Source organism: Mya arenaria, chromosome 5, assembly GCF_026914265.1.
Source record: "Mya arenaria isolate MELC-2E11 chromosome 5, ASM2691426v1".
Lineage (NCBI taxonomy): Eukaryota > Metazoa > Mollusca > Bivalvia > Myida > Myidae > Mya > Mya arenaria.
In genome coordinates, this window is record NC_069126.1 from 19,498,560 (window position 1) to 19,522,537 (window position 23,978).

The 23,978-nt window shown below is 35.0% G+C and overlaps 3 protein-coding genes across 7 annotated transcripts; 2 read left to right on the top strand and 1 right to left on the bottom strand.

Moving 5' to 3' along the window:
* The first annotated feature begins 1,076 nt into the window (after positions 1-1,076).
* Positions 1,077-10,845, top strand: LOC128233942 (ATP synthase-coupling factor 6, mitochondrial-like). Its single transcript, XM_052947841.1, has 4 exons — positions 1,077-1,157; positions 5,844-6,012; positions 9,799-9,929; positions 10,522-10,845. Exons 2-4 carry the CDS (start codon positions 5,849-5,851, stop codon positions 10,578-10,580), a joined length of 354 nt encoding a protein of 117 aa, XP_052803801.1. The 5' UTR covers positions 1,077-1,157; positions 5,844-5,848; the 3' UTR covers positions 10,581-10,845.
* Positions 10,846-12,779: 1,934 nt separating this feature from the next.
* Positions 12,780-17,214, bottom strand: LOC128236243 (PIH1 domain-containing protein 2-like). 4 transcript variants are annotated; one of them, XM_052951124.1, is made up of 6 exons: positions 17,138-17,209; positions 16,594-16,697; positions 15,256-15,455; positions 14,845-14,968; positions 13,912-14,483; positions 12,780-12,941 (listed from the first exon to the last, which is right to left on the bottom strand). In XM_052951124.1, the coding sequence occupies exons 3-6, from the start codon at positions 15,442-15,444 to the stop codon at positions 12,810-12,812; spliced, it is 1,017 nt and encodes a 338-aa protein (XP_052807084.1). In that variant the 5' UTR covers positions 15,445-15,455; positions 16,594-16,697; positions 17,138-17,209; the 3' UTR covers positions 12,780-12,809. The 4 variants fall into 4 exon arrangements, with proteins under 4 accessions (XP_052807084.1, XP_052807086.1, XP_052807087.1 ...); XM_052951126.1 differs by having other exon boundaries at positions 16,619-16,697; positions 17,138-17,200; XM_052951127.1 differs by having other exon boundaries at positions 16,633-16,697; positions 17,138-17,153.
* An 87-nt stretch (positions 17,215-17,301) lies between these two features.
* LOC128236244 (radial spoke head 1 homolog) lies at positions 17,302-23,196 on the top strand. Of its 2 annotated transcripts, XM_052951129.1 has the most exons (8): positions 17,302-17,450; positions 18,267-18,391; positions 19,033-19,127; positions 19,418-19,644; positions 19,857-19,928; positions 20,450-20,618; positions 21,388-21,419; positions 22,719-22,855. In XM_052951129.1, exons 1-7 carry the CDS (start codon positions 17,397-17,399, stop codon positions 21,393-21,395), a joined length of 750 nt encoding a protein of 249 aa, XP_052807089.1. In that variant the 5' UTR covers positions 17,302-17,396; the 3' UTR covers positions 21,396-21,419; positions 22,719-22,855. The 2 variants fall into 2 exon arrangements, with proteins under 2 accessions (XP_052807089.1, XP_052807088.1); XM_052951128.1 differs by lacking the exon at positions 21,388-21,419 and having other exon boundaries at positions 22,719-23,196.
* The last annotated feature ends 782 nt before the right edge of the window (positions 23,197-23,978 follow it).

Sequence of the window (23,978 nt, forward strand, 5' to 3'; positions counted from 1 at the left end):
TATAAATATGTGATATATAAATCGAAGAGTCCCTAAATACCGTGATTCCTAGTATTCATTAATTGACTTTTGAAGTTGGTAAATGGGGACAGAATTTAGTACCTTATGCCAAAAAAGTGTAACCTTTGTCTCTAAACGGTGTTGGTTACGAAATGCATTACCTTTTAATATGTCATTTTTTTTATTTCTTAGAATGAAATATTTACCAATTACCCCCCCCCCCCCCCCCCAACCCACACACACTTAGTATCTATAATTTGTTAAACTTTTACACAATAATAAAAGCCATTAACCCACCAAAGTGAATTACTTGTTCCATGATTAACTATGTATCGTGTTTCCAAATATATTTTCGCTTAAATGTGGTAAAAAAAAACTGAAATGAGTTGAGTTGAGTTGAGAACACAGACGTAAGTCTGGAAGGTATAAGTTAACTGTTAAAAATGGTACTTGGCAACACTTGTTTTAATTTGACAACCAAGGCTATATCTGCATACTAGTCCATATAAACAGCCGCTTCAGAGTCTTTGACGAGTTTTGTGTTGGCGACTATTGTTATAGGGAACACAATAAATATCCAAATGGTAAAAAACGTTCCCTATACGCGCATTATTGTGGCTATCTGCATACGGAATGCACGAATAAAGGTAGCCCCGTGGTTCGATAAGCATGACTAATTTTGTATGGGCAAGTAAGAAGGAGCTTTATTTTTTTAATTTACATGTAATTATTGAAACAAAATGTTTGGCTAGGATTCAAAGATTATATTTGTATGTTTTGGAATTGATCTAGTGAGAACCTTAATTATTTTGTCGATGATTTGAAAAGATATAGTTCACATGCATCTCTCACCTTTTTTTATGACTTTGACATTTGTATGTCGCCAATACAATAAAAAGCTACTGTCAGTTGACGTATTTAACTTTTTAATAAAAAAGCGGTTTAAGAATATTTTGTAAGTCATCCAATATGCATCTACGCTTCAAATTTTCACATTTTACCCTTTTTATCAGTTGTTCATTTTAATGTCTGTCAATACCTGCTATTAGTTCCTGCCGCATGACCTATTTCAAAATAAACATTTTCGTTTAATTCTAGGAAATAATCTCGCGTGATCCCCGTGTAATCTCGTTAGTCGGGCAAGGAGAAATCACAAGGTAAACAAAAATGTGTTTCTTTCTTGTCTGCAGTAAGGCAAATGGTTAAGCATTTCTGAGTGATTGTATAACTGATAGTGACATATCTCTTGAGCTGTTTAATGTTGATCAATTTGAAATACTGACAATGTTTGCAGAGTTTACGAGATCATGTCCTTGTTACCTTTCCCCACCCACTGTTCTTGCTGTTTTATTTCTTACGTTTTAAGTTTAGTATTGTCTTCGGAGGTAGAGCATAAAGTCGCCATGTTGTCACGATCAGACGCATAAATTAATGATAATCTTATCATGATCAATTTTAAAACTCCGCTTAAAAGAAAAAAAAATATTTTGATTAACAGAAAATCACGTTGTGTCAATGACAATGTACATTTTGTACTTGTCAAAAACATTTGCTTATAAATCCGATGACGTATTCTGTAGTGTAAATGTCTAAATGTGTACCACACTATTCAAACATCATGCAGCAACCTCCAGTTGCAATACATTTCCAAGTAATGTTTATTACTGTGTGTATATCATGCGACATTTAACGCTAAAATGATAAACTTTTTGTTATGAACGTTGGAAACCAAGTTTTTTAGCAGATTATGCTATGCGCTGTGATTTTTCCTTGCCGCTGACGTTATTTGTTTAACCCATTAGCGCATGTATACGAGATAGGCCGACATAGCCCATTAGTTGATGTATACATATGCATCTGGCTGACCCTATCGATTACTGGATGTAAACACATCGCCCACATATTTCATTTGGGTCATTTCAATATTGCATTTTTTATTTTGGTAAACAATGTCCTGGATATTTATAAAAGTAAAGCTTAGCCTTTTGGGTGTTGATTTTCCCTTGAAAATATCTGCTAATATTAGAAAGTAATTATTTATACTTTATTTAATCGCAGATCTTTGGAATATCCCTAAAGGGTTAAACTATTTTCAGGATACATTGCGATATAAGCACAGGGCTCGAATTTAAACAATTTTTCGCAAGTGGGTAAATTTTCAACTCACATTTCCAAAGAGTTCCTTGCTATTAAATTATTAAATTAAGTATTAAATTAGGTTAATCAACCATTCTATGCCGAGTGTAGGACAAAAGCCCTCCCGTCCAAAAATGACAAGGCGGACAAAAGCCCTCCCGTGAAAATTACAGGGCGGACAAAAGCCCTCCCGTAACATAAATATATAATTATGTATGTTAAATACCTGCTTCTTTGTTTTTCTTCCCAATATTTTTAAACTGTAAAGTAGGCAGATATATTTGTTGTTGATATTTTCAATTTGGTCTTATGCCGTATCGGATCATTTCGGACATAAAATGCTAAAATCTGTAAACATTTCGGGAACATTCAACATATGAATAAGCCAACACTTTTTTTCCGTTCTTTATTTTATAACAAATTTCAAAGTTCAAATTTAGTTACAAAACGTATAGCAATGCAAGTTATATACACTACAGTAAAGTAGCACATATAGTACGTAGCACATAGATATCCGTTCATTTATTTATCTGTCTATCTTGCCAGACGTATGCATTGTCCCATGGCAATGAGAAACTGCGCCATTGTCTTCTCTCCCCTTTCATGTTGCTGGCACAAGTTTTTAACCCTCTTCTGGTGATTGGCTGCTGATTTCCTTACTCTTTTTGACTCCGGTTGACCTTCTTCGTACCTAAGAATGACAGCCTCGGACATTGCTGCATCTTTCTGAAGACACCCTAGTATCGTCCATAAAGATGGATTGTTGTGGCCCACCAGATGTTTAAAGGATTTGTTCCAAGACTCGCACATGTTGTTGGTCTTTTGACGGTCTTGAAGGGTCGCTTCTCGTACATTCCATGTCTGTGGGTGGAATCGGGGTGGCGTTCTTCTGAATCGTAGTGTACCCCCTGCTCCAACTACTGACCTGTTTAATTATAAATATATTTTAATGTTGTTGTATGTATATATGTATAGAGAGATCAACATTGGTTAATTAGTGTACCGTAAATGACTGGGTATTAGACACACTTTTTTCCCTCAGATTTTGATGCAAAAAAATGCCTGCGTATAATACCCAGTAACAATTTTTTGAACTTTTTTTCTGAGGTCAATTTCTAGCCGAGAGTTTGTTTAGATTTATGTAGAAAGGGATGTTACTCGCGTCATATTGATCGAGTATATACGGTTTAAAACGGCACTTGAAGATCGGGATACCGTATATCGTAAGACGTTTATAATTTCAACAAAAATATTTTTCGATTAAAGTTACGATGATTCACCTAAGAGTTCGTACACTCTAAATATTTGGACACCCATAATTATTTCCCAAATACATCAATCATAACTTTCATAGTTACCAAGTTTCACAGACGAAGATTATTGATTTTTATCTTTACAATGTCTGGCTAGATTACCTAACAGTATACACCACTGTGACAATTTAATTAGTTACTACCCATCCTAAACGATTTATTGCCTGTTGAAAAGGAAGTGTGATATATTTATTTGAGGATTAAACAAACAACAAGGGCAATCAAGGGATTAAGAAAACATCACATGGCATGTTTGTAAAACGATCTGCCAATAAGCTTTCAAACTTGTACCACACTTATAGACTATATGAAGCAATTATCGTACATTAATCCTGCATAGCAATGTCCATGCTCTCCACGAGATCCTCGTGGGTATAACTGTAAGTTATGTGACGTCACACAGTGTGACTCTTTGATCTGAAGCCGATAGAATGTGTTTATTCAGTTCAGTGCATGTAAAAAATGGTGTTTTAATTAACTTCATGAAGGATTTACACTTATAGGCGAAATACATAAGTTTATGACCATTGATTACTACGGATAAATTAATAAGTGGTAAAAACCAAACATGAAGAAAAAAGGCAGGTTAAACAAACATGTAAATAAAATGTAAAAATGATAATTTTCTATGTATTCGGAGAGCGAAAAAAATAATTAATTTATGGTGTTTCGGCCGAACTCTTGTGAATTACGGTATTCAATATTATTTTGAATAATAAATTGAATTAAACAATAATCAAACTTACATATAAAAAACAAAGTTGGGCACTGTCAAAATATTTTTTGCATAACATAACTTTTCATTCTCGACAGTATGGTTGTATGGTTTTAAAGATAACCATCGCCATTTTCACGAAAAAAATAATTTTTGTCACTGTCAACAAACATGGTGGCTGAAAATGCCGGACGATTTTAACATTTTTTGTATGCGTCTTTTAACCAAAAACATAGATTAAAAGTTTTTTTCTCGGATTTTTCACAGATTTTTTCCCCTGCGTCTAATACCCCCTATCGTCTTATACCCAGTCATTTACGGTAAACAGCAAATATACAAAAAGTTGTAATATACTCGTAATATAAACATTTAAATCTTTGTTAAATAGCACCAGTTTAATAAAAAAAATTCACGAACCTATAAGAATATATCAATAATAACATAACTAAAAAGAAACCGCTAAATGCGCGTATTTAAACGGACCTGTAGGAGCCTGTAACATAAGTGCGGTCAAAGTAGTCTACAAGACCCATGGTTCCTTCTGGTGCAGCTTCCTTAAGGGCTCGCATGCCGTCCGCGACTTTGTCGACCGGGAGGAATGCTAGCGCATCCAATGAACCTGCCTATATATTTTTTTTTTGCAACCAAAAGTATAATAGCTACTTTTATGAATAATTGATTCATTACAAGGCACGTTAAAAACATCTTGGACAATTAATTTCAGTGAATTAACAATTTGAACTTCTGTTTGTCATTTTACTCTGTCAATCTTAATCCTCATATGGGAATAATCCTTTCATATTTACGTGAATTCAAATATGTTAGGGGAGGGCTTTTGTCCGCCCTGTTATTTTCACGGGAGGGCTTTTGTCCGCCCTGTCATTTTCACGGGAGGGCTTTTTTCCGCCCTGTCATTTCCACGGGAGGGCTTTTGTCCGCCTTGTCATTTTTGGACGGGAGGGCTTTTGTCCGGGGGGGCTTTTGTCCGTTTCCCTTCTATGTCATATAATAAAGTTACAAAAGTCAATACAAATGTATAATGAGTGAATAGTCCTAGGAGGTCTGCTAGTTTCTTCATTTTTATCAGCATTGAAAATGCTAAGAGTGCATTTTAGAAATTTTTCCATTCTGACATTAATAAAAAATTTAAATCTGCAGACGACACATTTAGGGCAAACCTCAAGTGTATCGAATGGCACACACAAAAAGTGTTTTTTCCCTCTGCTGTTCTTCCCTCTGTCAAGGGAAATCACTGCATTGGAATTTTGTGTACTACAAATGTGTACTATGTCATCAGAATTGGCACCCCCAATCAGTGTCACAAAAGCATTTAATGCTTATCTGTTATGCATTGTTAAGCTTCTAAGCTACATGATATTGGTTGCGTACTCATTAGCGTTCATACTCTGGTATTTTGTTTTGAAATATGGGACTCGTGAGTTTTTTATCAGGTGGCTATCAGCAAAACTGACTCGCATTTAGCAAGTATGCGAGCTTAAATTCGAGCCTTGAAGCACACTGCATTCATTACTATAATTTGGCACGCATTGAGTCAACTTGCACAATTTTGTCTACCCTGACTGTTAAAATATATGCATGTCGCGTAAGTCACATTATGCTACCTGAACATTATATATTATAAATAATGATCCTTGTGCATGCATACTTTTCTGCTTCAGTTAAGATGTTGACGAGTGTCTGCCGATCACACATTCGAAGGTTGGGACTAGGGGTACACCAACATGTGACCAGAAACATTGGCAGCACTGCCATCCTTGCTCAGGAAGCTAAAGAGCCCATACAGCAACTCTTTGTACAGAAAATCAAGGAATTTGATCAGAAAAAGAAGTAAATCATTGTTTTTTTTTAACTTGTAACTTTCTAGTATTATGAATTAACACATGTCTAAATCGTTTTGCTGTCGTGAAGGAAATGTCTGAAGGGCCATATGATATAGTTTAGTAATGTAACATGCAAGAAAATCCCTTGGGCCTGTAGCACTGGGTTGCATTTTTAACTTGACTACTCAAAGAATAAGGAGAGCTATACTACTCACCATAGCGTAGGCGTCTGCGTCACACTTTGGTTAAGGTTTTGCATGTAAGCACCTTTAAGTCATTATCTCAGCAAATACATCATGTTTTGCATTGAAACTTTAGATATATATGTATTCCCAATCCATCCTACTAAATGAATTAAATTGGATAACACTTATTTGAAGATAATGCAAATTTAAAGATAATGCAAATTATGGACATGCATTGAGCTTTTAACAATCAAGTATGGTAACTCTATCTTGCATAAAATGCAAATTTTGCCCCTTTATTTTTATGCCCCCGAAGGTGGGCATATTAAAATCGCACCGTCCGTCTGTCCGTCCGGCCGGCCGGCCGGCTCTGTAACTTTCCCTTGTATGGACAGATTTTAAAATAACTTGCCACATGTGTTCCACATACCAAGACGATGTGTGGCGTATAAGACTCGTGTCCCTACCTCAAAGGTCAAGATCACACTTAGTGTTTATTCACAATGGAGTGCTGCATATAAGGACATAGAGTATAGGTTGTCGTGTCCGGGCTGTAACTTTCTCTTGTATGGACAGATTTTAAATTAACTTGCCACATGTGTACCACATACCAAGACGACGTGTCGCGTGCAAGACCTGTGTCCCTACCTCAATGGTCAAGGTCACACTTAGTGTTTATTCACAATGGAGTGCTGCATATAAGGACAGAGAGTACAGGTTGTCGTGTCCGGGCTGTAACTTTCCCTTGTATGGACAGATTTTAAAATAACTTGCCACATGTGTTCCACATACCAAGAAGACGTGTCGCGTGCAAGACCCGTGTCCCTACCTCAAAGGTCAAGGTCACACTTAGTGTTTATTCACAATGGAGTGCTGCATATAAGGACATAGAGTACAGGTTGTCGTGTCCGGGCTGTAACTTTCCCTTGTATGGACAGATTTCAAAATAACTTGCCACATGTGTTCCACATACCAAGACGACGTGTCGCGTGCAAGACCCGTGTCCCTACCTCAAAGGTCAAGGTCACACTTAGTGTTTATTTACAATGGAGTGCTGCATATAAGGACATAGAGTATAGGTTGTCGTGTCCGGGCTGTAACTTTCCCTTGTATGGACAGATTTTAAAATAACTTGCCAAATGTGTTCCACATACCAAGACGACGTGTCGCGTGCAAAACCCGTGTCCCTACCTCAAAGGTCAAGGTCACACTTAGAGTTTATTTACAATGGAGTGCTGCATATAAGGACATAGAGTATAGGTTGTCGTGTCCGGGCTGTAACTTTCCCTTGTATGGACAGATTTTAAAATAACTTGCCACATGTGTTCCACATACCAAGACGATGTGTGGCGTATAAGACTCGTGTCCCTACCTCAAAGGTCAAGATCACACTTAGTGTTTATTCACAATGGAGTGCTGCATATAAGGACATAGAGTATAGGTTGTCGTGTCCGGGCTGTAACTTTCTCTTGTATGGACAGATTTTAAATTACTTTGCCACATGTGTACCACATACCAAGACGACGTGTCGTGTGCAAGACCTGTGTCCCTACCTCAATGGTCAAGGTCACACTTAGTGTTTATTCACAATGGAGTGCTGCATATAAGGACAGAGAGTACAGGTTGTCGTGTCCGGGCTGTAACTTTCCCTTGTATGGACAGATTTTAAAATAACTTGCCACATGTGTTCCACATACCAAGAAGACGTGTCGCGTGCAAGACCCGTGTCCCTACCTCAAAGGTCAAGGTCACACTTAGTGTTTATTCACAATGGAGTGCTGCATATAAGGACATAGAGTACAGGTTGTCGTGTCCGGGCTGTAACTTTCCCTTGTATGGACAGATTTCAAAATAACTTGCCACATGTGTTCCACATACCAAGACGACGTGTCGCGTGCAAGACCCGTGTCCCTACCTCAAAGGTCAAGGTCACACTTAGTGTTTATTTACAATGGAGTGCTGCATATAAGGACATAGAGTATAGGTTGTCGTGTCCGGGCTGTAACTTTCCCTTGTATGGACAGATTTTAAAATAACTTGCCAAATGTGTTCCACATACCAAGACGACGTGTCGCGTGCAAAACCCGTGTCCCTACCTCAAAGGTCAAGGTCACACATAGTGTTTATTCACAATGGAGTGCTGCATATAAGGACAGAGAGTACAGGTTGTCGTGTCCGGGCTGTAACTTTCCCTTGTATGGACAGATTTTAAAAAAACTTGACACATGTGTTCCACATACCAAGACGACGTGTCGCGTGCAAGACCCGTGTCCCTACCTCAAAGGTCAAGGTCACACTTAGTGTTTATTCACAATGGAGTGCTGCATATAAGGACATAGAGTATAGGTTGTCGTGTCAGGGCTGTTACTTTCACGAGTATGGACAGATTTTAAAATCACTTGCTACATGTGTTCCACATACGAAGACAACGTGTCGTGTGCAAGACCCATGTCCCTACCTCTTAGGTGAAAGATACACTAAGTGTTTATTCACAAGGGAATTCTGAATATAAGGACATAACAGTGTAGGTTGTCAAGTATGGGTGGTATTTTTTTATGTTCAGAGGCAATTTAAAATAACTTGCCATATGTATTTGACACGTAAAGGCAAGATCAACTTTTCATGTACTGACCTTGTTCGTAGGTCAATGTCACATTCGGGGGCATTCGTCACATACTGTGACAGCTTTTGTTTAACTTAGAAATGCTGTTTAAAGTTTTGCATTTGATCTAATTTTGCAGTGATCCACGCATGTTTCACTAAAACTTTGCAATCCTTAAACTCAAATGTGACAGAATAGTCAAGTGCACTTTCTCTGTGATAACTCTTGTTGATTGTCGTCATCGCCGGATGCCTTGGTTAAGTTTTGCGTTCAGGTCTATTACTTGGAAACTATCAAAGCTATCACTTTGAAACTTGGTGAATTTTGATGGATTTTGGTTGATTTTGAGAATTGAACATAGCTTTCCCATTGTGTTGGATTGATTTCAATTTTGTTCACAGACAAAAGATGGATAATGCACTTCAAAATATCAAACAGGTTTTTGAGTCACACATTTGGAAGGGTAGGTGGAGGTGGGGTGATATTTAAGTATTTTTTGACTTTGTAATTTTTAGCTAGTCTGATTTTTTAAGTTTTGTGCTTGGGTCGCTTACATGCAAACTATCATAGCTATCACTTTCAAACTTTGGAGCACCTGTTCACTATCAAATGTAAGAAATGAAATAAATAAACTGTAAAAGGACAAAATCAAACAAGCATTCAGCACTCGCAGGCAGTGCTCTTATTGTGATATTTCCACCACCTGTGCTTCCAAAACAAGAAAACCTTCTGACCTGACTTCGAAAAAATATCAAACAAATATGCTTTTAAATAACAGATGATATTGCAATATTAGTGCTGGTCTTGTTTAGAGCTTGTTTTATTTTTTTAAGAGATCCAAAGTGAATGTGAGGTTTATCAAAAACATAAATTCGTAAAATCAGATTAATCAGACTTGTTTAAGTGTTCAGAGGCACTCTATTAGATAATAAGTTTGATTTTGCTGTTTTAGCAGTAGCAGATTGAGCAGTAGTTGAACATACTGAACCAAATTTATTGTTTCCAGGGCAGCAGGTGGTAAGATGCAATTGTCTGCCGAGGCTGAGGCTTCCCTGAAGAGCGAACTAGCCCGCCTTGAGGCTCAGTTCCAGGCAGCCGGCAAGGATATGACTGCCTTCCCTTCGTTTAGCTTCTCAGGTACATGTACATTCAATCTTATTGACTATTACTCTGTGATAATAAACATTGTAGTTGAGAAGTATTTTTTAGTGAGATTTTATTTTTGTAACTCACTTATAAATCTTACTTAATTAAAGATATTTGCCGCTCAGTATACCAATTTTGAATATGGGTTTAATAGTATAAGTCTCAAACTGAAGAGAACGTTGATGGATCCAAGATGCTTATCATAATTATATGTTTCCTTGACAAATTAGGTGAGGATATTTTCTTGTTGATAAGATGGTTGGGTATTGCATTGGCTCCAGTCTTCAGTATTGGAAGAATAAAAAGGGCTCATACAGTCACTTAGTTACCCATAATCCTCACTAGGGCGTTACTGCTTATTTATATTCTATTTAATTTTAACAGAATACATTGTTTGTCCAGCATGCCGTCTGCTGATAGCTCTTGTTAATACTATGGTCATGTTACCTTTGCTTTAGAATTATGAATACCCAGACAGGCATAAGAGCAGTTTGGTTTACAATGATTGATACATATACATCCCTGTACCTGAGTTGGGCTGAAGGATGGTGAAATGATTCTGCATGTTTCTTGTTTGTTTCAGATCAGCCACTTGAGCGGCCACCACAGCCAGAGATGGACAATGAAAAACTACCTCTCTAGAAGTGCTGAATAGTATTTATATTGACAATGGAAGTTTATTACTAGTATCATTTCATACATCTAAAGATGTGAATCTACGTCAACCATGTGTGTTTTGGTTGACCTTGTTGTATGGAAGATTAATTTTTAAGTAATAGCAATTCATAACGTTAAAAAGAGAAAAAAGAAACAAGTATGCATAAGTTAAATACTTTTTATTGATTGTGTATTGTTCGTTGATGTATTTAAAATGTACATTGAAAGAGAAAATAAATTTGAAACTTTATCATGGTTTTGGTGAGACATTGTTTTGGTCTACATTGGGTAAACCTTAAGGTTTTGGTAACCATCTTTTTATCTGCTCTGATTTTCATGCAGATATGTGCTAACTTTGAGACACCCTGTTTTTCGAGGAAAGAAGTTATGGTGAAACAACAGGTAATACTTTGGTGTTATCAACCATAGCTAGAAAACTGTTATGCAATGAACAAGCGTCAGTTGAAAAGTGAATGCATCAACTACTGAGGGTCAACTCTTAGAGAGACAGTGTGACTTGAAATTAAATTGCCATCAAATTAAATCCTGAAAATCAGCATGCATTTCGCTGGGTCATATTTAGAGTTGTATTCACCCTTTCAAAGGACAAGGACATACTACCATGGCTCATGTTCTGTCATTTTCTTGGTTTCCAATGATCAATAACAAAAACTACACAAAAAGGCTAGTCATAATGACATTACAAGAAGGTAATCCCTATTATAAGCTATCGATTATCAGGTAAAAGGTCACAGTGACCTTTAATTTCTGATTTGACAAAACCCCAAAACATGTTTGGCAAATATTACATATTTTATGATTGTGAAGAAAGTAACACTAACATTAACCAAGTTACTCTTTTCGGCATGATATTCCGCAAGAGTGTGGTCTTGTGTTGTGGGGGAAACCAGAGTACCCAGGGAAATCGACTTGTCTGGCTTGGTGACCACTTACCAAACTCGCATGCGCCGAGGTAGGGAATGAAACATGGAAAGCCTTGGCGAGAAGTCAGTGCACTAAGTAACCACTACCTTAAATGGACAACCACATTGATTTAATGGTCCATTATAATCTTAGCACAAAGGTGTAAGTCATGTAAAGTTACGAATGAGTCTTCTTTGTGTTTATAATGCGGTAGTCCAATTTAAAGAACACATTTGACAACAATAACAAAATGTTAAGAATGACGTGCACCAAACATTACATCTATGACATCAACTTCTTGTATATTGAGACATTTTGTAAACACAAAGTTATTAACAAAACAGTTATTTAAGGATGGTGTAAACAGACATAGCTATGTTCATACACAATGCTTGTGAATATTACTAGTTTCTACACTAGAATGAACAGCCAGCTGACAATGATTGATCTTGTCAGAAGGCTATGAATGCTTGCGTGAAGTATCAAGTCAAATGAATGACCCCTTTTTGAGATATGTTCAGCCAATCAGGGGCTGTAATTTGTATTAAGGATCATATACAGTGGTCTAACTTTATTTATTATGGCCCTCACTCAATGGCCTCAACTATGTGAAGTATCAAGTAAATAAAATAAAAAGACACTCAATTGTTACTGCTGTGGAAGTTTATTAGATACACTTGTGATCTGCTGTATTTCTGACAAGACTTGAGACAACTGTTACAGTTGTAAATATTTATATTTAAATGTGTAAGCACACCATCAAATATTTCATCTTTTAAAGTTAACAATTTCATTAATTATGATGTTAACTTTAACAAATATCTAAACACTCGGCCCATGCCTGGCAAGCTTAACCAAATTGTATAACCAACCTGATTAAACTAGTATTCACCTATGGCTCTTGCATTGTCAAATCTAACTTTAACATTTTCCATTCTTGAACTAAAGCAACATTTATTTTGAATTATGACCACCAAACTTGGTCAAAGTGTTTATGAGCATGAATTTCTAAAACATGTTTGTGTTACCTCATGGCACTTGATTATAGTGCTATTAATATCAATTCACATAGTCCATGAAAAAAACTTATCTAGTTCATATCAGAAAAAAAGTAATGGTTTCATTGTACATCATGCTTTGGTTGTTTCAGTAAATTTTACGGAAATGGCAAATGATATAATGTGTACAATCCACAAACTGTTTCCCTCGGAAAAGAGGAAGTGTATTTGCTTGTTATGTATGTAAAGTTAAAAAAACAAATAGGACATGAAATTTATTTGCTAAGAACATTTAAAATGGCATTTGCAAAGTCAGTGTTGAAGTTTTCTTGATGAACTTTGCTGAAGCCCTGGCGTCATCTACAGTGCGTGGAAGTGATAATTTCAACTCATATTTATCTTCAACTAGGAGTGAAACATCATCCTGAAAGAATGGATTGTATTTGTTGAAAATTTGTTTTGGAAAAAATAATCTATTCATTGTAATAATTGCACAAATACAATGTGTAATAATTGAATATCTGAAGCCTGTTTCATCATGAATCAATTTGTAGCTAGGAGAAATTTTCAACAGTGCAGGAGGCCATTTCATCTAGAATCCTAGGAACAATTTTGAACCTAACCTGATTTAAAACAGTGCAAAACTAATTACTTGTTGATTCAACTTGAAAATCACTCATAGGTAGGAAATATTCTTGCTCCTATGATTCTTAAGGAACGTTAGTATGGTCTATTTCCGAGGTACGAATTCACTTCTAGGAAACTTGAGGAATGTAAGTGTGGACTATTTCCTAGGTACGAAATCACTCCTAGGATTCTTAAGGAATGTAAGTGTGGACTATTTCCTTTGTACTAAATTGCTCCAAAGAAACTTGAGGAATGTAACTGTGGACTACTTCCTAGGTACAAAATAGCTCCTAGAATTCTGAAGGAATGTTAAACTGTGGACTATTTCCTAACTCGCTACTAGTATTCTTGAGGAACGTAACTGTAAACTATTTCCTAGGTAGGAAATCACTCCTAGGATTCTTAAGCAACGTAACTGTGGACTATTTCCTAGGTATGAAATCACTCTTAGGATTCTTAAGGAATGTAACTGTGGACTACTTCCTAGGTACGAAATCACTCCTAAGATTCTTAAGGAATGTAACTGTGGACTCTTTCCTAGGTACGAAATCACTCCTAGGATACTTTATGAAATGGGCCCCAGTGGATTTTACATATAATATCTATCATTATCATTTTGTGCAACTCTGGTTTAAATCATTTAACATTTAGGCACAGATAATATTTAAAATATATCTCAAAATTTAATTCAGATAAATTATAATAATATTAAATAAAACTTTATTTGTAGAAATCATAATTATCTAAAAGTATAAGCAAATAAATACCTTAGAGATATCTAGTTCACATTCAGTCACTGACTTTACACCAGGCAGTTCAAGCCTTAATGTCAAACTATCGCCAGCACTTGATGTTTCCAATTTATATACGGGCTCAGGAAGGGAGGCGTCACTGCCATTACTTGTTACTTCCTCTATTAAACCTTTCTTAACAGGTTGAGTGTTTAATTTTATTCCAGAGAGATTTTCATTGAAACTATGTTCAGTCGTTAAATTGTTCTCGGAACTTTCTTCCTTATGAAGCTGACCTATAAGAGTTTCTGGGCTTTCCGTAGCCAGCGGAGCAAAGCTTTTAACCATGTTTGCCAAGTTTTCATCAATGTCCTTATCTTTGGTCCTAAAAGCTTGAGATAAACTCTCCTGAATCATTTTAACACTGCCTTTATGAGTTCTGTCCAAAACTTTATATTTTCTGTTCAATTTGATGTGTGAATGTTGCTTCTCAATGAAGTCCATGGCTATCTGTATAAGGATGTCCTGGTCAGATTTCCTAACTGGATCACGCCCAAACTCATCCAAGACTTTCTGGTTGAAGGCAACTGCAGTTACTGCTGCTTTTCCTGTTCAAATAAATGCAATGCTTAAATAATAAATATATATATATATATATATATATATATCTAAAATGTAATCTTCAACTAGTTGAAGCTTGATACTCCTACCATCTCTTACAGTTACACATTTTATATCAATGGATGTTCATTAAGTAATGACTTGTATTGCTAATTATTTAGTTTGAGAAACGTTCAAACTAAACGAATTTGAGCATTCCCAGTCAGCATTTTACCAGTGAAGGGCTTGTTTATTTGAATCATTTAAATGATTCAAGCTTGTTGACTGGCATTCTAATGTCGATGTCAGTAGATAGTTAATTCTTCAATGTGAATGATTGTTAGCTTTGCCATTTAATCTCTTTCTCACCTCTATCATCACTGATCTGGCTGACTGCACTTCCCGCAACTTTAACTGGCTCCTCCGAGTTTGCAGGCTCAGGAATTCTTTTCCATGTGCAGAAGTTGATGTAGAAAGCAACATTGTCAGGTTTCTACAGATTAAATAGTAATCCATCATTACGATCAATTGAAGCGAAACAACTTAAATTCACATTTTAAATATCATCTTTATTTAGAGCACTATGTGATTTAATATATAAAAAAATGAAAAAAAAAGCTACTTATATAATTTAAGTCAAGCATAATTATTTACACTTTATTGCTATTTATTAAGCACTGTTACAGATAAGGCCTCGATGATAATCCTGTGATAATTAGACGTTTAATGATCATTTATCATAGGAGAGCAATTAAGCACATCTTTGACATTTGTTCTTACCGTCATCCATGTCTGGACACACATGTGGGGTTCTGGTGGGGACATGAATTCTTTCCTCTCCATCATCTGTTTGTCGATAAACTTCTTGTACCCACTAGGGTCGCTATCAGCCATATCGTCTAGCATGCTCCAGATGTGTGAAGCTTTCTGCATCATTGCCTCACTGCTGTATTCTCCTGTACCAGCCATACTACTCGTCTCTGAAAAAAAATGAATGGCAATCAAAACAGAGTGCTTACATTTAAAAGTTAATAAATTTAAGATGTACTGATGTGCTCATGATGACAATGTACAAAAGCAATTTTGTGATAACAACTTGTGTAACTGGAATTATTAGATTTTTAAGCCAAACAAATTGAGGTCCACTGTGCTTGTCTTAACAGCTAAAGTAAACCTCACTGAATGGTGGTTAAAACTCAGTAAAAACCATGTATATGAATGTAAAAACTGCCATTATAACATGTTTTATAATAACTTGTATAGTAGTTAGTATATGATGTGAAATTATAAGATTTTATTATAATGTCATGTTCAGTTGCAAGCTCTTTTGATATATATAAAAAGGGATAATGCTCCTTAAAACATGGCGCAAGACAATACTTGATTACTACTAGATAAGTTCAGGATATTGAGGTAGAGTTATGACTAACAACTGAAGTCAAGACAAGAAAGCGCCAAATGTTTCCAATAACATCATTATATAATATAGTATACTGTCCGTTTGACAGTTTCTGTTTTTCGCAGTGTATGTCATACACTTTCCAATCTTCATAGTATAATATCTCCAAATGAAATAATAATATGAACCAGTTGGTGTAGAGTCAATTTCAGCTCAATAACCTTTTCGGCCTGGTTCAATTCAGCCCACTCCTTAAATTTTCAGCCTACTTATTAAAGTAAGCACTGATACACCATTGGTCAAAAGATATTAATGATGTTTTAAGCTCATTAAAATTAATTATTGCCTAAAAACTTGTAATGCATTTTAAAATATTGAAAGAATGTCTATCTATATAAAGTAAAAAAAATATGTTGTTGTACCTACTGTTTGAATAAACGAAAATGTCTAACAACAGAAAAAAGTGGTCAAAAAATCATTTTGAAAACACTTATTTATCAATGTATTGTGCAATATAATGATTGTTACATGCTGTGTGTGTAAGTGTAATGCACTGGTCAATTGTAACCCCGGCCCCGGCGGGTCCGGTGAATAGCTGGGATATAATAACTTTTTTTCATGAGAAATTGTGGAATATTTTTTAAAATGACATATATTCACTATCTTGACCAAAATAAATAAATAATAATAAAAAAAATAAATATATAGATATATATTACTGTATCCAGGCAATGTGACGAGCACCTGTGAGCAGGTACCTGCGGTGGGCTAGTCCATATAAACAGCCGCTTCAGAGTCTTTGACGATTTTTGTGTTGGCGACTCTACAGAACACAATAAATATCCAAATGTTAAAAAACGTTCCCTAAATGCGCATTATTGTGGCTAGCGGTGGGCTAACTCACAGGAATTGGACTCAGTGATTGGTCTGAAATGATATATTTATTCAAGTCATTTTATAACCAATAACTTAGAAAAATAACACTGAGTCAAAGGATAACACAGCACTAGTCATTATAAAATGCCGTCCAGGCTTTTTCTGAATGCAGCTTGCCTGGACCAGGTAACCATCATTAAAAAAAACAAGCCTGGACGGCATTTTAGAATGACTAAACAGAGCACCATCCACTTTCCATTGTTTATGATCCGTGAATAGTTACAGAAGGGATTTAATAAGAACAGTTCAGTTAAATGAAATAAAAAAAAGTGTTGAAAAATGACGTGGTCTCAGTATTAACCTATCTAAAAGCCGATAAAAACTTACAATTTCATGAAAGTTCAATGAAACAGGAAGAAACTTGCCGAAAGCGTCCTTAGTACGCGTACTACGTCATCGGTTTTTGTGCCTTTGACTGGTTTACCTTTGTTGTGAAAAATACGAAATCTCTACTGATATTCAATCAATCCAGTCGACACAGGAAGCGATTGGTCCTTAGCAACCCTTGTTTACAGTTTACCTTCTACACAGTTGCAGCAGATAGCTGTTATATCTCTCTGTGATACATTTCCATAATACAGCCAAAATGTCTGATGTCGGATCTGAAGAAATGGATGAGGAGCAGGGGCCATACTTAGGCGTAAGTTAAATTAACTTTATTTACAGTACTTGGAGTGACATTTTTCGTTTTTCTTCATTTTATAAAAAACATTCTTCCAGTACAGCCGTACTGTATAGCCTACACTACAGGTATGAATCTGTGTCTGAAGTGGTAAAGTAACTGCGACAAACTGTTTACGTCAATAGTTATATTATAGCCTTCCTGTACATTTCCTAGTTTGCCAAAGTTAATTTGATGGCTGAATTGTATGTAGTCAAGTGATTATCTTAAAATTGTCATGTCTCCTTAAATTCCGATGCATGCATGTGCATATAAAATGATATTGAATAAATGTAAGAGGTTTATAGATCATCAGTTTGAATAATTAAATTTAAACACAGTTTTATCAACAAGGTTTATATTGTTGTGTAAAGATCTAAATGTCAGAGCATTAGATTAGACATTGGGTAACTACATTTAGATACAAGATACAAGAATCTTTATTTAAAGTCTGGTATGTGTTAACAAGAAACATTAGCTAAATGAGCTATTTTCCGACATGAATAACAGACATACATAACATATCAAATAAAAATAACAATGAGCTTGTGACCTGGAAATAAACGTACAGGTATATATGTTAAAATGAACACATATTGGACCATGCATACAAATACAAATAGGAAAATTGGATTAGAGCATCGAGAACAGTGATAACAAGTTTTTCCCAGCTGTACGGCCAGTACATTAAATTGTAATAACATACTGTGCTGTATTCATTTGTAGGAACTGTACCGCAGTCTGTAATTGTTTTTCTGTATCCCCACGTCTACATATGTTGTATATCTGATTCAGGAATATGAAGGCCCAAGAAATGACAAGGATGAAAGACATGGCCAAGGAAAAGCAACACTGCCTAATGGTGATACATACGAAGGAATGTACGAAAATGGGAAGCGACATGGGCATGGTGTTTACAGGTATAAGTCTCATTTTTTTGTATAGATATCATCATATCAGTACTTTATAATATCTTAGAAGGTTTGGGAGTATTTAGAGGTTATTCACATATAAGGTTCATATACTCAAATGAGTGACCTCTACTCTTTTTTTTAAAGAAAAACATAGATAAACATAATTTACAAAGATTTGAGATCTTGTTTAGCACATCAATTTTTTAAACATGCAGGCTCTTCAGCAGTGTCCCTTAGAAAAGTAGGAAAAAATAGGAGCTTTTATGAAAAATTGTAGGATAAAGTAGATTTGTTTGTGACATTAAAAAGAACAATACCATACAAAATGTTGTACATCAGTTTTACTTAAAGATATTTTTACACAAATTTCTATCCAAAAAAACATTTTATTTAGGCAATGTTTCAATATATACTAGTAATTTTTTTACTGCTCTAGACTCACATGTAATCAGTAAACAAAACAAAGGATTAAAGGTAAAAACTGATCTATAAATGAGCAGTCTTCATAAAACAAGTTAGTAGGAAAACAGACCTTTCGGAGGAGGACCACTGGAGAGCCTGAACATGTCAGCAATTTCAAATTCATTATTATTCATGTAGAAATTTTTACCTTAACTGATGCATTAAACATTTTTTTTATTTTTTAGATTCAAGAATGGTTCCAGATACACAGGAGAATATATTAAAAACAAAAAGCATGGAAATGGCACATTTATATACCCAGATGGCTCAAGATATGAAGGTATCAATATCATTCTGTATTTTCTAAATTGTAAATGCAATGATGAATCTGTTTGACTAGTATGAGCATGAGTTAAGATCAGACATGATGCCAAGCCACCCTGATGTTAATATTCATAACCATTTAATCAATGCAAAGATTTAAACACAATGTACAAAGGGTGCATCGGGACTTTAATTTAGTATATAATTTTATGAAAAAATGGGCTTGCGACTGGTATATTATATTATTTATTTTATTTTCTCAATGAATAAAGATAACTTTAAACAATGTTTATCCATACATTTCAGGATGCTGGGTCGATGATCAGAGGTGTGGTTTTGGAAAATATTTTTATGTGAATGGGGACACTTATGAAGGTGAATGGTTAAATCATGTGAGACACGGACAGGGCACCTACACATATGCAGCAACAGGCACAAAATATGTTGGCACATGGAACAGTGGCAAACGGGAAGGACATGGCGAGTTGATTCATGCCAATCACAAATATGTTGGAGTATTTAAAGATGACCGGGTGAGTTAAATGAACTTTTACAATTAAATTATGACTTTGTGAGTTTGCCTTAGCTGTCTTTTTAATAAAAAATCCATTGCAACCAATTACAAGAATCATGAAAACTACTTGAATGAGTGATGCACTGCTATCTCCCTATGAATGGATTTTAAATACAGCTTCTGCATCAGCATGAGTTATCATAATATGAAGTGTTATTTCTTGCATTTTAGCCAATGGGAAAGGGAAAATACGTGTTCGACATTGGTTGTGAACAACACGGAGAATACCTTGGAATTGAACAGGTAACTATCCTGGCAGAGGAAGTCATTTGTACTCTCTCAAAGTTCCTTCGTTGTATATATATATAATATATAAGTACATTTCTTTTAAAAAAACAAACAGCATTAACGCAAGTCCTTTTGGGTATTCATGTACTTAAATCACTATTTCAATAAGGCAGAATTTTATAAGTGCAATTGGAAGAATTGTATATTCTGCATTATTAAGAATATGTTTAATTTACAAATGCATTTTAAGATTGCTAAGGGACAAGTTTAGCAGTTCACACCTTCAAAGCTTAATGTCTATTTATGTGGCACAGCTGCACTACATGCAGTAATAGTAGAATTGAGTAAGCACTGCCTCCTCCAAAAGACTTAGAATATGGTCTAGCTGGTGTTTGGAGCTGACTACATTTTGATCAAAGAACAGCCTTAATTAACCAAGATTTGTGTTTTTATACCCTGGATGTATTCCGTTGTTCCGAGGGAGGGATCTCTCCTCCAGAATGTGTCTAACTGAATCCTAATTCTCCATTCCACAGGATAAGGATGAGAAGGGTGAGGAAGATGAGGGAGCTGTGAACATTATCTCCAAGTGGAAGGCAGGTCCCACAACAGGCATACATCTAGCATCTGAAGAGGATGAGTTAGAGGATGCACAGGCTGACGCTCCCACCACGGTTACTGATGAACCTGCAGGCCAAGAGCAAGGTATAATTTGAGTTATGTGTTAAGGCCATTTCAGCTACTTTCCTCAATTAACAAGGCTATCTTCTACAAAATTCATGCGTTTGTAGTTGCCTAACAGACTCACAGAAAAAGCAAGATTTTATTCTTTATGATTGTTTGCGGAAACCAAGATGAGTCATAATTTTACATTGATTTAGTAATAATAGTCTTTACATAAAATCTCCACCTACTGATAATTAATAAGTTTACTGTATTTTGATTTAGTATTACTTTATTAAACTCTCCACCTGAAAAAAAGTCAAGGTTAAGTCACTGCAACCTGAAAACATTTTTTAAAATTTGCCTCAAAATATTTTTTAAGGTTTTCATGTTAATGCTTTGATATTTTACTGCTGTGTAATTTTAACCTTCCTGTTGCTTTTAAGTACTATAGAATATGATGCTTTATCTAATTGGTTGATATCAATAGTATTATGTAGTCTTATGTACAAAAAGTTGTTTAATATTTACAATTATTATCGGATAATGATAAACAATATCATAATAGTAACTTGATGTAATATGCTCAACATTAAATTAACTTTATTAAATAAAGTACTCCTTTTACGGCACTTTTCATAGCAATATTTATTACAAATACATGTAATTTAAATGAGGTCTTGATACAGCTAGTTATTTGTCTCTGTTATTTATCATTATATCCCTTTAAGTAAAATAAATTATAGCTGATTCCATTTAGACTAGGTAGTGCAGTGCTTTAAGACTTACCCTCTTATATTACTTTTCACAGATGCCTAACATTTATATTCAACTAGTTTAAAGGTAAAACAACACCCTTGGTATTTTCCTGCATTACAATTATGTAATGATCTTTGTTTATATATCTTGATTACGTTATTTGTTTGTTTTGCACATTTGGTTTGAAGTCACTTAGGTGACTGACATGTATACATTTACAATGTATGTAGCTTTTTGTTTATAATTGTATTTGTTTTGCTACAGTTAATTTATTTTATCGCATTATATTGTAATGCAATTGTTTCGATGTATTTATTTTAATGTTTAAGCACATGATTGTGCATTTAAACTGCATCCTTTAAAGCACATGGTTACGAAATGTTGTATTGAAAGCACACACTTAAAAACATGCACTGTAGCATTATATATTATGGTTATGTGTTAATAATGACTATGTTGTGAGTTAACATTCTTAGCAGTTCGCAATATTTTTTATAAATTAAAATATAAATGCTTTAATGCCACTTTAATTCAAGCTATTTCTATAAAATAATGATTTTCCTCTAAACAAGACCATTGTTAAATATTTGGCTAGTGGGCATGTCCCTGCACATGTAGTTCACATTCTTTTATTAAAAAAGTTTCCAAATGAAGAGTAACTGCATCATTTGATTTGTATGTCCATTTAGCATGCATTTATGCCCTAATAAATATAATTATTATCTGCCCAATATTTTGATACCTTTCATAATTTCATTATTATTCATTTCAAGCATGTTCTTTTATAGTTTTAAAGTTAGTTTATTTGTTTCACAACATTGTAGATCACCTATCTTTATATATTTTACATGTACCATTGTGTACAATTTTAAGAATAATTTAACATATTTTTTCATTGTTGCTTTAACATGGAAGTTGATGGTCAAAGAAATAGAAATATGTTGAATTATTAGCTTGCATTATTTAACACTTATTTTTTTACCTTGTTCATAAAGCATCTTTGATAAAAGTTACAACATAGTAAAAATGCTCTTTTTTTACATACCCTTAACTTTTCATAACATTCATTCCTAAGTGTATATTATTTCATTTTCTTGCTTATTTTCATATTTCATTTTTGTACAAACAAGATTTTTTTTTAAATTTTACCTTTAAGAAATGTAATTTTTACCGAGGTCGAAATGTTCAATAAGATGCTTTATGAATACTACTGCCTGGTTTAAGAAATAAACATCTTCAATTGCAAACATTTTAACTTAATTAATTGTTTTTTCTCAGAGATTATTTTGTTTGAATACATACTGTACACTAAACCATACTGGATATACCTCGTTGTAAATACCTATCATTCTATTCAGACTAGTTATCTTTTTCTATTTCCAGAAGCTTCCAAAACTCCTGAGATAAAGATAGATGACGCAGAGGATAAGGCGCCATCCCCTGTTCAGGCTGAGCCAAGCCAAGAACAGGAGGGGAACCAACAGGCTGATGAGGCTCCGGCCACTGATCAAGAACCAGCCAATGAGGATGCAGAAGGTTCTGGCAATCAGGAGACGGAGTCGTGATCTGATTGGATAAAATATAAATACTGTTTACTTATTAATTTGCACAAAATGATACTTTTGAACGTTCATGTTCAGAAAAATAATACAGGTGAGACTGTTTGTCTGTGATAGTTATATAAAATGGTTATGACATTTATATTTATTACCAAAAGTTCAGCACTACATGAATCGAGTACAATTCTTGGAAAAATATACTGTGATAAACATGTCTATCTTTATCTCATTTTTGGAAGCAATTGTTCATTGTTCGAAATGATGTTTTAGACTCATCTTTTACAATAAAATGTTCTCTTTCATGTAACTTGTCTTATTTCTTCCTTTATTTTTTCCGTTATTCATTGTGAACAATTCCATGGAAACAGATTTGAAAATAAAGGTGTAGTGGCTAGGTACGAGAAGTCGATAGTCTCCATTCCAAAATATTGTCAAAGTTAAGAAGATTTCCAGCGACTATTTTCTTCAAATTATTTAATAAATTTTGATATTCTTTGGAAGCGGTCACTCATATGTGGCCACTCAAATTTCCACAATGATTATGTATCTAAAAAGCGCAATATGTCGAAACCATTAACAACAAGGGCTGTCAAATGACAAATACCCCTGATTTGGCAAGTATTGGAGCACATGTTTATGCTCCACCCCCAAATGACGGCCAATTTTTAAATGTATGCTGGGTAATTTAAGGTAATGGCCAACCTCTTCATCACGTTTGAGGAGCGTTCTCTTTATATTGAATATACAAGGTTTTTGTGTTGAAGGTCACTGTGGCTCAGAATGTTGACCTGCTGACCCCAAAATCAATATGGTTCATTTGCTGGTCCTGACTAACTTCCGTTCCAAGCTTGAGGACCGTGGCCAACGCATTCTCTAGTTATCAATCGGACAAACAATCTGTGTCCAAGGTCACCATGACCTACTGGCCACAAAATCAATATGGGTCATCTGCTGGTACTGACAAAACTCCCTGCGAAGTTTGAGGACCGAATGACCAAGCATACTCTGGCTATCAATTGGACAAGCTTTTTGTGTGGAAGATTATCTCGACTGAGACCTTTGACCTACTGACCACAAAATCATT

Bases quoted from the DNA above. Each gene is read 5' to 3' on its own strand.
- LOC128236243 (XM_052951125.1), bottom strand. From the start codon at position 15,444: ATGGCTGGTACAGGAGAATACAGCAGTGAGGCAATGATGCAGAAAGCT. The intron at 14,969-15,255 runs GTAAGAACAAAT...TTTAATCTGTAG, and splicing joins GTGTCCAGACATGGATGACG to AAACCTGACAATGTTGCTTT. The intron at 12,942-13,911 runs GTATTTATTTGC...CCATTCTTTCAG, and splicing joins GTGAACTAGATATCTCTAAG to GATGATGTTTCACTCCTAGT.
- LOC128233942 (XM_052947841.1), top strand. From the start codon at position 5,849: ATGTTGACGAGTGTCTGCCGATCACACATTCGAAGGTTGGGACTAGGG. The intron at 6,013-9,798 runs GTAAATCATTGT...TATTGTTTCCAG, and splicing joins GAATTTGATCAGAAAAAGAA to GGCAGCAGGTGGTAAGATGC. The intron at 9,930-10,521 runs GTACATGTACAT...TGTTTGTTTCAG, and splicing joins CCCTTCGTTTAGCTTCTCAG to ATCAGCCACTTGAGCGGCCA.
- LOC128236244 (XM_052951128.1), top strand. From the start codon at position 17,397: ATGTCTGATGTCGGATCTGAAGAAATGGATGAGGAGCAGGGGCCATAC. The intron at 18,392-19,032 runs GTATAAGTCTCA...TTTATTTTTTAG, and splicing joins CATGGGCATGGTGTTTACAG to ATTCAAGAATGGTTCCAGAT. The intron at 19,645-19,856 runs GTGAGTTAAATG...CTTGCATTTTAG, and splicing joins GAGTATTTAAAGATGACCGG to CCAATGGGAAAGGGAAAATA.